Consider the following 16,774-nt stretch of genomic DNA (forward strand, 5'->3'; position numbering starts at 1 on the left):
CAATTGACGGCAGAAGCATGAAAAGACCTTCCATCGCCCCTACCAACATGGCTGCTCTGAGGCGACCTTCCCATAAAAAATATATTGACATTCAAATTAAGTTAGGGTGACCAAACGTCCTCTTTTGCCTGGACAAGTCCTACTTTCACGTAGTGTCCTCGTGGTCCGGGCGGGTTTTATAAATTCATAAAAATGTCCGGTTTTTATGATTTTTCACGGGACCAATTTATAGAGAATCCCTCCAACCGCTGGGTGGCAGCAGTTGACATGGCTCCTACGAGAATGTTGGTGGGGACGATGAAAGCCCTTTTCATGCTTCTGCCGTCAATTGAAATGAGTTCATTGCGAGTAGACGCCCAAACTGTTTGAAACGAGGGGTTGGCAGCGTTCGGTCATTTGCTGCCAACCCTCTCACTTCAAATGGATTGGACGTGTACTAGCGCCAAAATCATTTCAATTGACAGCAGGCGTATGAAAGGACCTTTCATTGACCCTACCAACATGGCCGCTCTGAGGCAACTTTCCCATCCAAGTCAATGCAAAGACACTAAAACGAAGTCTTAATTCCCTTATTTCTCAACCGAAGATTATTTTTTATCAAAGCATCCGCTATTTAGTGATGGACGGCGCTCTGCTCGCCCTACCAACATGGCCGCCTTGACGCCATTTTGTTTGGGGTGATGGAAGGCTTTAATAGTGAGTTTGTCACAAGTATTTTTTGCAAATGGCCAACACACCAAGGAAGAAAAGCGAAATGGCAAGTTTTCAAATTTGTCTTTATTTAGACCGAGTGTACCCGAACCTGACTTTTTACGCATGCCCATGCGAATGCTCATGCCCATGCCCGTGCGCATGCCCCGCATGCGACACGTCAGGCGGGAAGGGGCAAATCTGGTGGATCTCCTTCTGTTGGCTGCTAACATGGTGGTGGCAGGCGGCATCTTCCTGACTGTCGTGGAACAACACGCACGTGGGCTCAGTCTGGCCGTCGGCTAGCGGGCTGATATCCTGAGGACGACAAATATTCACAGTGAATCGCTCCAGCTGCACGTGTGCATTTTTACTGTGGACTTACTTTGGGGAGATAAAGTTCACATTCAAGATTTCCAAATTCTCCTCCGATGATGTTGTAGGTCGTCTTGCAGAAGGCGTGATGCTTGGAGGGAAAAACAGCCGTCATGTTTCGGTCAATCGGACACAAGGAAGAATACGAGCAAATAAATTAGCCGTAAAATTGTAAGGTATGTGTGTGAATATCGGCGGTTATCAAGGTAATTGAGAACAATAAACATATTCTGAAGAAAATATTTGGAAAAACAGAGGAACAAATTGAAAGAAAAAAAATCAACAGGGGGGAAAAAATACTCTGAAAATTTGAAATTAAAAAAAATATTGTTAGAAAAAAAAATAGAAAAATATTTTTATTAATTTAAATGGAAATTTGTGATGGTCAAATTACTCTGTAAAAAATATAATTATTTAAAAAACAGGAATAAATTGATAAATGTTTGAATTAATAACATTTAATTCAAATAATTTAAATGGAAAATTTTGGGGGAAATTACTTAGAAAGAGAAAAAAATAATTGAAAAAATGTATATTAAAAAACAGGAATAAAATAGAAAAATATTTTAATTAATTACATTAAATTATATTAATTTGAATGAAAATTCTGTTTTGAGACCACTCTGAAAAAATATTTTTAAAAACCCCCAATATGAACTAGAAAAAAAACATCAATTACATTAAATTAATATAAAATGAAATTCTAAAATAGAAAAAATATTTTAATTAGATTAATTTGAGTGGAAAAACTGGGTGGGGAATACTCTGGGGGAAAAAAATCATGTATTGCTTATTTAAAGCAGGAAAAAAAATATTTAAATTAATTTAAACGGAAAATTTGGGGTGGAATTACTCAGGGGAAAAAACATAATTTTTAAAAAGTAGGAAAAAAATGGATAAACATTTTTAATTTGATTTAATTAATTTAAATGGAATAAAAAAAAATAAAAAAAAAAAGCAGGAAAAAATATATATTTGAATTATATTCAATTCATTTCAAATGGAAAAATATGCCGGAAAAAAAAAAATATATAAACAAAGCAGGGAAAAAAATGAAATATATATTACATTCAATTGAATTAATTTAAATAAAAAAAAAAAAAAAAAACACTACAGGTTATTGGGACACTTGGAAAAAAATATCTGAAAATCATTGAAAAAGAATACATCAAATTGTTAGCAAAACAAACGTTTTTCAAAGTAAAGACGGTATTGACTTTTCAGTTACTTCAAAAAGAAATAGAAATAGAAAACCTAAGATATAAAATTCCCCCTCCCTAAAAACATTATTTTTCTTTTTTTACATTTTCAAATGACATTTTTTCAAATTTACATATTTATGATCAACAATTGGTTATATTTAATATCTGTTTTATTTATTAATAATGATAAAAATATTCACTATCATGAACAATTTACGTTATACTGTTATAATAACATGGTAATAAAAAAAATATGAGAAATAAAAATGCGTAAAAAAACAAAACATGCAGTCTATTCAGAATTTCTGTTTTCAACAAACATGGCAGTGAATGAGTTAACTCACAGCTCGATCGGGGCAGCGTGCCTCACAGGTCTCTAGGACGATCCTGGAATCTTTCGGACAGACCGACTCCACCAGGGCGAACTCCAGACTCATGAAGGTGCCCATGCCTGGGATGTACTGCCATCACAAATGAGCACCACAACTTGTTAACTCATCGGCTGCCAATGAGGGCGCTTAACGTCCAATCCATTTGAAGTGGGAGGGTTGACAGCAAATGAACGAAAGCTGCCAACCCTCGTGGTTGGACATCTACTAGCGATAAAGTCATTTCAACTGACGGCTGAAGCTTGAATAGGTCTATCATCGCCCCTACCAAAATGGCCGCCTTGAGACAATGTTCCCATTAAAATCAATGCATTGACGTTCAAATATAACTGGCTTATTTGACCCTGTTGGCTGCCATTGAGGGCGCTAGACGTCCAATCCGTTTGAAGTCGGAGGGTTTCCTGGACGTTCATTCGCTGCCAACCTCCCGCTTCAAATGGATTGGATGTCTACAAGTGATAAATTCAAACAAACTTAAAACAGATCGGACATCTACTAGCGATAAACTCATTTCATTTGACAGCAGAAGCATGAAAAGATCTTTCATCGCCCCCACCAACATGGCCGCTCTGAGGCAACATTCCCATTAAAGTCAATGCATTGATGTTAAAATATAACTAGCTTATTTGACCCTGTTGGCTGTCATTGAGGGCGCTAGACATCCAGTCCGTTTGAAGTGGGGAGGTTTGGCAGAACGTTCATTCCCTGCCAACCTCCTGCTTCAAATGGATTGGACATCTACTCGCGATCAACTCATTTCATTTGACAGCAGAAGCATGAAAAGAACTTTCATCGCCCCCACCAACATGGGCGCTCTGAGGCAACATTCTCATTAAATTCAATGCATTGACATTCAAATACAACTAGCTTATTTGACCTTCTTGGCTGCCAATGAGGGCGCTAGACGTCCAATCCGTTTGAAGTGGGAGGGTTGGCAGAACGTTCTTTCGCTGCCGACATCTTGCTTTAAATGGATTAGACGTCTACTAGTGATAAACTTTTAATTCACGACAGAAGCATGAAAAGACCTTTCTTCGCCCCCACCAACATGGCCACTCTGAGGCAACGTTCCCATTAAATTCAATGCATTGATTTTGAAGTGAAGTCAAAACTAGCTTATTTGACCCTGTTGGCTGCCAATGAGGGTGCTAGACGTCCAATCCATTTGAAGTGGAAGGGTTGACAGCCAAAGAATGCAGGCTGCCAACCCCCCTGGTTCAAACAGATTGGACATCGACTAGCGATAGACTCATGTCAACTTGTGGAAGAAGCATAAAAAGGCCTTTGATCACCCCCACCAACATGGCTGCGCAGAGGCAACGTTCCCATCAAAGTCAATGCACTGACGTTCAAACTACGTCACAGCTAGCTTATTGGATTGGACGTCTACTTGTGATAAACAAACTTAAAACAGATTGGATATCTACTAGGGATAAACTCCTTTCAATTGAGGACAGAAGCATGAAAAGACCTCTCATCGCCCCTACCAACATGGCCGCACTGAGGTAACGTTCCCATTTAAGTCAATGAATTGAGGTTAAAATTAAGTCACAACTAGCTTTTTTGACCGCGTTGGCTGCCATCTAGTAGCGCTAAACTCATTTCTATTGACGGCATAAGCATGAAAAGACCTTTTATTGCCCTTACCAAATGGCCTTAGGATTGGCGGCCATGTTGGTAGGGGCTGCACTCCCATTAAAAGCAATGTATCTTATTTGACTCTGTTGGCTGGCATTGACAGAGCGAGACATCCAATCCATTTGAAGTGGGAGGGTTGACAGCACAAGAACGACACTACCACCACTCCTGGTTCAAACAGATTGGACGTCTTCTCATAACTTAGTTCAATTGACACCAGAAGCATGAAAAGACCTTTTAGTGCCCCTCCAATCTTGCCCGCCCTTTAGCAACGCTCTCATTAATGCAGTGAGGTTCAAATTAGGTCACAACTCACTTTTTTGACTGCGTTGGCTGCTATCGAAGGCGCTCGATGTCCAATCCATTTGAAGTGGAAGAGTTCGCAGCCAATGAATAAAGGCTGCCAACCCTCCTGGTTCAAACAGTTTAGACATCTACTAGCGATAAACTCATTTCAACTTATAGAAGAAGCATGAAAAGGCCTTTCATCGCCCCCACCAACATGGCCGCTCTGAGGCAACGTTCCCATTAAATTCAGTGCATTGACGTTAAAATATAACTAGCTTATTTGACCCTGTTGGCTGCCAATGAGGGCGCTAGACGTCCAATCTATTAGAAGTAGGAGGGTTAACAGCAGATGAACGACGCTACCAACCTTCCTGGTTCAAACAATTTGGACGTTTACAATTACAAATAATAAACTCATTTCAATTGACGGCAGAGGCATGAAAAAACCTTTTTAGTGCCCCTACCAATATGGCCGCCCTGAGGCAACATTCCCATTGAGGTTCAAATTAGGTCACAACTACCTTTTTTGACCCATTTGGCTGCTATTTAGGGCGCTAGACGTCCAATCCATCATCGCCCCTGCCAAAATGGCTTTAGGATTGGCAGCCATGTTGGTAGGGGCAACATTCCCATTAAAGGCAATGCAGGGAAATTCAAAAGAAGTGAAAACTAGCTTATTTCACAACGTTGGAAACCATTGACACAGCTAGACGTCCAATCCATTTGAAGTGGGAGGTTTAGCAGCAAATCAGCAAATCCTGCCAATCTTCCCGCTTCAAACGGATTGGGCGTCTACTAGCCACAAACTCATTTTAATTGACGGCAGAAGCATGAAAAGACCTTCCAGTGCCCCTACCAACATGGTCGCACTGAGGCACCATTCCCATTAAAGTCAATGCATTGAGGTTTAGGTCACAACTAGCTTTTTTGACCGCGTTGGCTGCTATCTAGGGCGCAAGACGCCCAATCCGTTTGAAGAAAGAGGGTTGGCAGCGAAGGTCCTTCGCTGTCAACCCTCCCTCTTCGAACGGATTGGACGTCTACTAGCTACAAACTCATTTCTATTGACAGCATAAGCATGAAAAGACCTTTCATTGCCCCCACCAAAATGGCCTTAGGATTGGCCGCCACGTTGGTAGGGGCAACATTCCATTAAAGGCAATGCATTGACATTCAAATGAAGTCAAAACAAGCTGATTTGACCACGTTGGCTGCCATTGACGGTGATCGACGTCCAATCCATTTGAAGTGGAGGGTTGGCAACTACGTTCGTTCGCTTTCAGCCCTCCTACTTCAAATGGATTGGACGTCTCCCACTGTCAATAGCAGCGAAAGATTTCAAAAGGACTCACGTAGGACGTCAGCTGTGAAATCTCCATCAGGCGAAAGTAGTTCTGGTGGTTGTGCTGCTGGTTGTAGTTTTTGACGGCCGCCTGAACCGCCTTCACGCCCGTCTCGTCGTCCAAAGGCGACAAGCTAGGGCAGTCGGGACAAATCAGTACCATCTCAGCGTTGGTGTTCTCTGCACACAGGTACCACAAAAGTCTTTAGTGGCCGGTTAAAAAAAATCCTAAATGTCACTTTCTGTTGCTTTGGGGCAATTCCTGTTGATTTTGCATTCCCAGGTCACTTCCTGTTTATTTTGAGTCACCGGTCAATTTGGGTGTAATTCAAGGTCATTTAGGGTTGATTTTGGGTAACTTCCTGTTTATTTTGGGTCACTTCCTGTTCATTTTGAGTGACTTTCAATTTTTGGGCAACTTGAGGTCACTCCCTGTTGATCTTGCAGCATTCCCAGCTCACTCCCTGTTCATTTTTAGTCACCTGTGAATTTTGGGGCAATTTTAGGTCACTTCCTGTTTATTTTGGGCCACTTCCTGTTGTTCTGGGCTTCATTCCCAGCTCACTTCCTGTTCAGTTTTGGTCACCTGTGAATTTTGGGGCAATTTTAGGTCACTTCCTGACTATTTTAGGTCACTTCCTATTCAATCTGAGTCACTTCCTGTTTATTTGAGGCCACTTCTGTTGATTTTGGGTCACTTCCTGTTGATTTTGCATCATTCCCAGGTCACTTCCTGTTCATTTTGAGTCACCTGTGAATTTTGGGGTAATTTTAGGTCACTTCCTGTTTATTTTGGGCCACTTCCCGTTGTTTTGGGCTTCGTTCCCAGCTCACTTCCTGTTCAGTTTTTGTCACCTGTGAATTTTGGGGCAATTTTAGGTCACTTCCTGACTATTTTAGGTCACTTCCTATTCAATCTGAGTCACTTCCTTTTTATTTTAGGCCACTTCCTGTTGATTTTGGGTCACTTCCTGTTGATTTTGCATCATTCCCAGGTCACTTCCTGTTCATTTTGAGTCACCTGTGAATTTTGGGGCAATTTTAGGTCACTTCCTGTTTATTTTGGGCCACTTCCTGTTGTTTTGGGCTTCATTCCCAGCTCACTTCCTGTTCAGTTTTTGTCACCTGTGAATTTTGGGGCAATTTTAGGTCACTTCCTGACTATTTTAGGTCACTCCCTGTTCAATCTGAGTCACTTCCTGTTTATTTTAGGCCACTTCCTGTTGATTTTGGGTCACTTCCTGTTGATTTTGCATCATTCCCAGGTCACTTCCTGTTCAATTTGAGTCACCTGTGAATTTTGGGGTAATTTTAGGTCACTTCCTGTTTATTTTGGGCCACTTCCTGTTGTTTTGTACATCATTCCCAGCTCACTTCCTGTTCATTTTGTGTCACCTGTGAATTTTGGGGCAATTTTAGGTCACTTCCTGACTATTTTGGGTCACTCCCTATTCATTCTGAGTCACTTCCTGTTGATTTTGGGTCACTTCCTGTTGATTTTGCATCATTCCCAGGTCAATTTTGGGTCACTTCCTGTCCATTATGAGTCACTTGTAAATTTTGGGGCAATTTGAGGTCACTTCCTGATGATTCCCGTTCATTTTGAGTCACTTTCTATTAATTCTGGGCCACAGTCACTTTCAGTTGTTTTCAGTTGTTTTTGCATCATTCCCAGGTCACTTCCTGTTCGTTTGGAGTCACCTGTGAATTTTGGGGCAATTTTAGGTCACTTCCTGTTAATTTTGGGCTACTTCTTGTTGATTTTGTGTCACTTCCTGTTGATTTTACATCATTCCCAGGTCACTTCCTGTTCATTTTGAGTCACTTGTGAATTCTGGGGCAATTTTGAGTCACTTCCTGTTAATTTTGGGCCACTTCCTGTTGATTTTGGGTCACTTCCTATTGATTATGCATCATTTCTAGGTCACTTCCTGTTCATTTTGAGTCACCTGTAAATTTTGGAGCAATTTTACATCACTTCCTGGTGATTTTGGGTCAATTCGTGTTCATTTTGAATCATTTCTTATTAATTATTTGGCCACTTCCTGTCAATTTTGGGTCACTTCCTCTTGATTTTGAGTCACTTCCTCTTGATTTTGAATCACTTTTTGTTAATTTTGGGCCACTTCCTGTCAATTTTGGGTCACTTCCTGTTAATTTTGAGTCACTTCCTATTGATTTTGCATCATTCCTAGGTCACTTCGTGTTGATTTTAAGTCACTTGTGAATTTTGGGTCAATTTTAGGTCACTTCTTGTTAATTTTGGGTCACTTCCTGTTGATTTTGGGTTACTTCTTGTTGATTTAGCATCATTCCCCAGTCACTTCTTATTCATTTTGAGTCACCTGTGAATTTTGGGGGCAATTTTAGGTCACTTCCTGATGATTTTGGGTCAATTCCTGTTCGTTTTGAATCATTTCCTATTAATTTTTTGGCCACTTCCTGTCAATTCTGGGTCACTTCCTGTTGATTTTGAGTCACGTCCTGTTGATTTTCAATCACTTCCTGTTAATTTTGTGCCATTTCCGGTCAAGTTTGGGTCACTTCCTGTTAATTTTGAGTCACTTCCTGTGAATTTTTGGGCATTCCTGTGTCCCTTCATGTTAATTTAAATTCCTTTAAATTTTTAAGGCATTCTCAGGTCGTTTCCGATTGATTTTGGAGCACTTCCTGCTGATTTGGGGAATGTTATGGGTCACTTCCTGTTCATTTTTGGCCATTCCCATGTCACTCCCTGTTCATTTTAATTGGGGTGATTTTGGGTCACTTCCTGTTTATTTTGCAACATTCCCAGGTCAGTCCTGTTGTTTTGGCGCAATTCTAGGTCACATCCTATTGATTTTGGCTCACTTCCTGTTGATGTTGCAGCCTTCCTGGGTCCTTGTTCATTTTGGAGTAAATTAATGTTCATTTTCGAGGCATTCTTGCGTCAATTCCTGTTGATTTTTGGGGCATTCACGGGTCACTTCCCGTTGATTTTGTGGCCCGTTCTGGGCAAGTTAATGTTAGAAATTTGAAAAAAAAAATTGTGGGCATCTTTGGCAATGAATGGAGACATTGAAAATGATGAAAAGTGTCAAACGGTCCAAAAAGCGTATACCTGCTTTGGTGTCGCAATTATGACTGATAACAGTGGCCACGCCCCCTATCACGTCAACCCTGCTGTTGCAGGTGGCCAACGCGCCCTTTAAGAAAGCACACAGGTTAGCTTAGCTCATCTTAGCTTAGCTGCTAGAGTTTTGCTACTCACCCGGTCTCCTAACGACATGACTTCGCAGTCCTCGTGGGATTTGGGGTTGCTGACGTGACATTTGGTCTGCCTCAACTTCAACAGGAGATCAATCTGGCAACCGTCTGGCCCCTGAAAAAAAATTGGGGGCGATTTTCTAGTTTCAATAAAAAATAAAAAAAAGTGCTTCAAAGTACTTTTTCAGACAAAAAAAATAATCACAGAAAATAAATGTTGCATCTTAATCATTTTTTAAACTTTATTTTACATATATATTAATGGAGAGATAACAAAGGAAAACCTTGTGATTTATTAGTAATTAGTTATTATTAGTAATGCCCCAAAATCAACAGGAAGTGACCCCAAATTAACAGGAAATAACCTCGCAATGCCCTAAAATCAACAAGTCACCCAAAATCAACAGGAAGTGACGCATAAATGTCCCAAAGGCAACGGAAAGTGAGCTGGAAATGCCCCCACATCAACATAAAGTTACTCACAATCGACAGGAAGTGACCCAAATTTAACCAGAAATGATCTGGGAACACTCCAAAATCAACAAGTGACCCAAAATCAACAGAAAGTGACCCCAAATTGACAGAAAGTGACCTGAAAATGCTCCCAAATTAAAGATAAAGTGACCCAAATGAAACAGGAAGTGACCCACAATGGACAGGAAGTGACCCTGGAATGACTCAAAATAAAAAGTGACCCTGAATCTACAGGAAGTGACCCCAAATTGACAGGAATTGACCTGGAAATACTCCCAAATGAACAGAAGGTGACCCAAAATCAACAGGAAGTGACCCTAAATTGACAGGAAGTGATCTGGGAATGCCCCAAAAACAACAGGAAGTGACGTATGAATGCCCCAAAATCATCAGGAAGTCACCCGTAAATGTGCCAAAAGCAACAGAGAGTGACCCAATATCAACCGGAAGTGACCCCAAATTGACAGGAAGTGACCTGGGAATGCCTCAAAATCGACAGGAAGTGACCTATGAATACCCCAAAATCAGCACGGGACCCAAAATCAAAAGGAAGTGACCCATAAATGTCCCAAAAGCAACAGAAAGTGACCCAAAATCAACAGGAAGTGACCAGAAATTGACAGAAAGTGATGCAGGAATGCCCCGAAATCAACAAGTGACCCAAAATCAACAGGAAGTTACCCAAAATTGACAGGAAGTGACCCGTAAATGTCTCAAAAACAACAGAAAGTGGCCCAAAATCAACAGGAAGTCACCACAAATTGACAGGAAGTGACCTGGAAACGTCCCAAAATCAACAAAATGTGACCCGAAATCAACAGGAAGTGATCTGGGAATGCCCCAAAAACAACAGGAAGTGACGTATGAATGCCCCAAAATCATCAGGAAGTCACCCGTAAATGTGCCAAAAGCAACAGACAGTGACCCAATATCAACCGGAAGTGACCCCAAATTGACAGGAAGTGACCTGGGAATGCCTCAAAATCGACAGGAAGTGACCTATGAATACCCCAAAATCAGCACGGGACCCAAAATCAAAAGGAAGTGACCCATAAATGTCCCAAAAGCAACAGAAAGTGACCCAAAATCAACAGGAAGTGACCAGAAATTGACAGAAAGTGATGCAGGAATGCCCCGAAATCAACAAGTGACCCAAAATCAACAGGAAGTTACCCAAAATTGACAGGAAGTGACCCGTAAATGTCTCAAAAACAACAGAAAGTGGCCCAAAATCAACCGGAAGTCACCACAAATTGACAGGAAGTGACCTGGAAACGTCCCAAAATCAACAAAATGTGACCCGAAATCAACAGGAAGTTACCCGTAAATGTCCCAAAAGCAACAGAAAGTGACCCAAAATCAAAAGGAAGTGATCTGGGAATGCCCCAAAATCAACAAGTGACCCAAAATCAACAGGAAGTGACCCCAAGTTGACAGGAAGTCATCTAGGATTGCCTCAAAATTGACAGGAAGAGACCTATGAATGTCCTCAAATTAACAAGTGACCCCAAAAATCAACAGGAAGTGAACCCAAGTTGACAGGAAGTGATTTGGGATTCCTCCAAAATTGACAGGAAGTGACCTAACAAGTGACCCAAAAGCAACAGGAATTGACCCAAAATCAAAAGGAAGTGACATCAAAATTGACAGGATGTGAGCTGAAAATTACCCAAAATCAACAAGTAACCCAAAATCAACAGGAAGTGCCCCGTTAATGTCCTAAAAACAACAAAATGTGACCCAAAATCAAAAGAAAGTGACCCCAAATTGAGAGGAAGTGACCTGGAAACTTCCCAAAATCAACAAAATGTGACCCAAAATCAACAGGAAGTGACCCATAAATGTCCCAAAATTGACAGGAAGGGATTGGATTGGATGTCTAATTTTACAAAAGTAAAAGAAAATACGTCCTTGAAATGATTCTTTTTCGAGGGGTAAAAAAAAAAAAAATACGGCGTGCGCTAGCTAGCTAGCCAAGCTAAGCTAACCTGTTGAAAGTTGCTGGCCGGGGGTGCGTCCAGCTTGAACTTGTAGCCGTGCTTGTGATGCTCGTTGATGTGTCGCACGGCCAGGCTCGCCGCCGCCGCCCCTCCGTCGTCGTCGCAAGTTACGGCAAGGGAAGTGGCCGCCACCAGGAGAAGAGCCGTAGAGCAGCACAGCAGAGCGGTAAGCAGGTGAGTCGCCATGACGAGAGCGGGACCGGTACAAACGGAGCGGCCGCCGCCGTGCTTTTATGAACGCCGAGAGGGAGAAAACAAACACAGACTTTAACCGGGGAAAGCTCATGAGGTGAGTGGGCGGGAACTGACCGCAGATGGCGTAATATGTACACTATACCCCATTTTTTGGGAATCGATGCGAAAATCAATTCCGGCAAAAGTTCAAATCTGGACAGAGAGCGGGAAAAAGGACTGACTTTTGAACTCGAGACGTACAAATATATCGGACATCTTGCACCGTCGATGGCAATGAAAGATGAGCATTCATTGTTGTCAATGGCAGGCAATGAATCCAGTTTGCCTCATTGCTTCTTAAAATTTGAAAAGTGAAGTAGCAGCAGTTTGACAGTGAAGCCATTGAATATTGCACGTTAATATATTGCACATAAGTAAGTAGCACATGGCTACGTTCATACTACAGGTCTTAATGCACGAATCCAATTTTTTTTGTGTTTTCCCAACTCAAGTAAGGCTAGAACTTGACAGTCTGAACGTGACAAGTCGCATAGAAGTGGACCATTTCAACTCCGATCTGGGTCACTTTTGTGTGTGGTTTAAATCCGATCAGGGCCACATTTTTCCAGAACGTCGCGCGACAGGTCTCCCAAATCGGAATTCATGCAGCAATTATAAAGAGCGAGAGAGACGGCGTGCTACGGTAGCAAGCAGCTGTGCGTTAGCGCCTAGCTTGCCTTGAACACGCGATCGATCCATATAAACTTTGAATAGAAGACTAAACTGGGATTATTAATGTCTGTTATTTGTGTCCGGGTCACTTTGCTGAGCGCATCTTGGACTGCGAATTAGTGCGCATGCGTGATACTTGAACGCATAAGTGGAGTTTGCAGGGGGGGCCGAGGGGGCCAGGCCCCCCTGGTGACCGAAATGTGTCATTGGATGTAATTGACTTTCCTATATATGATTTTAAAATGAAGAGTTTTCTAGTAAAAATTGTATATAAAATTTGTAAAGCAATAAAACAAACTACAAAAATCAATGAAATGAACAAAAAAAGATACTTCTATAATCAGTCAAAGTTTGTATAAGCCATATAGACCCTACTCACCTACGTCACAAAATGACGTGTTGCTGTATCCGGCCGCCATATTGTCCGTATTTTTTAGACCTATTCTCATTGTTTTCAATTAGTCGTGCAACTTATACAGCAATTCATGGAAGCCCCGGTGTTATCTGACGCCGTAAACTCATTGGATGCGTTGCATAAAAGGCGTTATGTGGAAAAGCTTCAGTTTATCCATTCGCCAGATCCATATTTGATGCCTAAATCGATGTTTTGTCTTCGCCGTCTTTGCCTGACCCTGATATTTACAACTATCTTGTCCACACAAAATCAGCCGATTCTCACGAAAGTTTGAAAAACTTTAAGAGCTTGGAGGCTTATAAATGCTACGTTGCTGGTTGGGTGAAACACGTCCTCGTACACGAAAATTCGGCAGGAATCTTGTGCTCGGAAGGTGAGTTACGAAATTTTCAATTCAAAATCTTTTGTTCTTGCTAACATCCACTGTCAAGTCTAATGTATTTCATGTCATTTGTCAATGGAGCTAGGGCTTTTAATGTTTATATGGTTTAGCGATAGCACTCTCACTACATACATACATGTATGTTGTCGGCGATTAGCCTAGCAATGATCTTAATTGTGGTTGTCAGCCCAAAACCCTCTAAATATATATTAAATGCATCTTACCAGATATAAAATGACTACTTCATAATCTGTGGTAGTCGTTTGGAGCCCAGTTTTTTCGTCGAATTGCAGCAGTCCATCTCGCTCTCCTCTCCGGGTCTCTCGGAATACGGTAAAACTTCAAGCCTCTCCGTCTATCTTCTCTGTTTTTGCAACCGACCGCCACACACGACTTCACCATTTTGATTATTAATGTTAACGAGCAGAAAAACACGCCATAATAGACCCTATCCACGTGACGTCACAACTCCGCCCTCCTGACTGGTGCCGCCCAATTGTCCGTCAACACATCGTGTTTACCTGTTACGGCTACGTACATTCCTCCTATTTACGGCGTGTTTTTCTGCTCGTTAACATTAATAATCAAAATGGTGAAGGCGTGTGTTGCGGTCGGTTGCAATAACAGAGAACATAGACGGAGAGACTTGAAGTTCTACCGGATTCCGAGAGACCCGGAGAGGAGAGCGAGATGGGCTGCTGCAATTCGACGAGAAAACTGGGCTCCAAACGATTACCACAGATTATGTAGTAGTCATTTTATATCTGGTAAGATGCATTTAATATGTATTTAGAGGGTTTTGGGCTGAAAACCACAATTAAGATCATTGCTAGGCTAATCGCCGGCAACATACACGTATGTATGTAGTGAGAGTGCTATCGCTAAACCATATAGACCCTACCCACGTGACGTCACAACTCCGCTCTCCTGAATGGTACCGCCCACTTGTCCGTCAAAACATAGTGTTAACCTGTTACGGCTACGTACATTTCTCCTATTTACGGCGTGTTTTTCTGCTCCTTAACATTAATAATCAAAATGGTGAAGGCGTGTGTGGCTGTTGGTTGCACTAACAGAGAAGATGGAAGGAGAGACTTGAAGTTTTACCGTATTCCGAGGGATCCAAAGAGGAGAGCGAAATGGACGGCTGCAATTCGATGTGAAAACTGGGCACCAAAAAATCACCACAGACTATGTAGTAGTCATTTTATATCCGGTAAGATGCATTTAAGATATACTTAGAGGGTTTTGGGCTGACAAATAACCACAATTAAGATCATTGCTAGGCTAATCGCAGACAACATACACGTATGTATGTAGTGAGAGTGCTATCGCTAAACCATATAAACATAAAAAGCCCTAACTGCATTGACAAATGACATGAAATAAATTAGACTTGACAGTGGATGTTAGCGAGAATAAAAGATTTTGAATTGAAAATTTGGTAACTCACCTTTCCAAGCACAAGATAGATTCCTGCCGAATTTTCGTGGACGAGGACCTGTTTCACCCAACCAGCGACGAAGTATTTATAAGCCTCCAAGCTCTTAAAGTTTTTCAAACTTTCGTGAGAATAGGCTGATTTTGTGTGGACAAGATAGTTGTAAATATCAGGGTCAGGCAAAGACGTCGAAGACAGCGGGTCGAAAAACATCGATTTAGGCATCAAATATGGATCTGGCGAATGGATAAACTGAAGCTTTTCCACATAACGCCTTTTATGCAACGCATCAAGTGAGTTTACGGCATCCGAAAGCACCGGGTCTTCCATGAAATTTATAAATTGCTCGATCAATTGAGACCATTGATAATACAGACACAAAATGACGGACAAGGGGACGGAACCATACAGCGAGCACGTGATTTTGTGACGTCGGTGGGTAGGGTCTATAGCAGACATGTCCAAAGTCCGGCCCGGAGGCCAAATGCGGTCCCTGGTCAAATTTCATCTGGCCCCCAGCCTCTGTCATAAAATCAATCACGTCTGGCCCGCACACAGACTTAATAAATTGGTCAGAAGTATTGCAACCAGCATATGAAGTAGCTTACACACGAAATGCTGCTCCTCATTTGCCCACTAAAAGGCAGCAGCACTTTAACCCTTTATTGTCAAATGTATCACATTTGATACACCTAAAATTTCATTATTTTGAGACTAATTTAGAATTTTTACATTTCTTTTTGGGGAAAAAAAAACAAAAAACGATGGATGCAAGTCAACACATGCATTTGCAGGTTCTATGAGAAAAAAAACATGATTTAGCATGGGTTATAGATATTAGAATGCTTATTACTAGGGCTGTCAAACGATTAAAATTTTTAATCGAGTTAATTACAGCTTAAAAATTAATTAATCGCAATTAATTGCAATTAATCGCAATTCAAACCATCTCTAAAATATGCCATATTTTTCTGTAAATTATTGTTGGAATGGAAAGATAAGACACACGACGGATATATACATACAACATACTGTACATAAGTACTGTATTTGTTTATTGTAACAATAAATCCAAAAATGGCATTAACATTCTTTCTGTTAAAGTGATCCACGGATAGAAAGACTTGTAGTTCTTAAACGATAAATGTTATAGTTACAAGTTATAGTAATTTTATATTAAAACCCCTCTTCATGTTTTCGTTTTAATAAAATTTGTAAAATTTTCAATCAAAAGTAGAGTTAATATAATAATAAGAAGAATAAAAATAACAATAATAAAAATAGAGTGACCAAAGTTTTACGTGTATTTCGCATAGCTATTTTGATATGGAATGCCAGTTCATTTTGCATTGTTGTTTAAGAATAGGGCCTCATTACTATAGACTGAAGTGCTTTTCTTTTTGTGAAATTTTTTTTTTTTTTGGGAGATAGGAATATTATTTTTGTTGTGCTTTCACTAAACGATACTTACATTGGGGAGAGCAAGTATTTGATACACTGCCAATGGGTTTTCCCATTGGCAGTGTATCAAATACTTGTTCTCCCCACTGTATGTTGTGAAGGAGTTGCCAATAAACGGCGCGGTCCAAAGAACGCCTGTGTCCACTCGCCTTTACTGTATTAAATATATCTGTACATATCTTACCCAAAATACAACAAGAGACACATAATTGCCACTAAAAGAAAGAAAACTTACCGAAATATGTGTGGAGCACAAATAGCAATTTGCGTTGCATTGTGAATACAGCATAAACGTCTCACAACTACTAATTCTCCCACGTTTTGAAGAAATAACATGAGTATGGAACGGCGCTGCCCCCAAGCGGCCGGTGGCATTCTCTTCACTCTTAATGCCCATAAACGGCCCCATTGTATAATCTGTTTGAGGCAATATGCGAGATGGTCACTCACCCAAGCGCCAGCAGAGGGCGGCAAAACTCCATAACAACAAGTGAGCTTTTCACTGAACAGTCATTTAAATCTGTC

At 41.0% G+C, this 16,774-nt stretch overlaps 1 protein-coding gene across 1 annotated transcript; it reads right to left on the reverse strand.

Moving 5' to 3' along the window:
* Positions 1 to 757: 757 nt before the first annotated feature.
* Positions 758 to 16,553, reverse strand: LOC130918536 (alpha-2-HS-glycoprotein-like). Its single transcript, XM_057840304.1, has 8 exons — positions 16,485 to 16,553; positions 11,633 to 11,872; positions 9,175 to 9,285; positions 9,025 to 9,109; positions 5,935 to 6,104; positions 2,612 to 2,728; positions 1,076 to 1,156; positions 758 to 1,008 (listed from the first exon to the last, which is right to left on the reverse strand). The coding sequence occupies exons 1-8, from the start codon at positions 16,536 to 16,538 to the stop codon at positions 811 to 813; spliced, it is 1,056 nt and encodes a 351-aa protein (XP_057696287.1). The 5' UTR covers positions 16,539 to 16,553; the 3' UTR covers positions 758 to 810.
* Positions 16,554 to 16,774: the final 221 nt, after the last annotated feature.

The sequence above is a fragment of the Corythoichthys intestinalis genome, chromosome 7 (assembly GCF_030265065.1).
Source record: "Corythoichthys intestinalis isolate RoL2023-P3 chromosome 7, ASM3026506v1, whole genome shotgun sequence".
Taxonomy (NCBI): Eukaryota; Metazoa; Chordata; class Actinopteri; order Syngnathiformes; family Syngnathidae; genus Corythoichthys; species Corythoichthys intestinalis.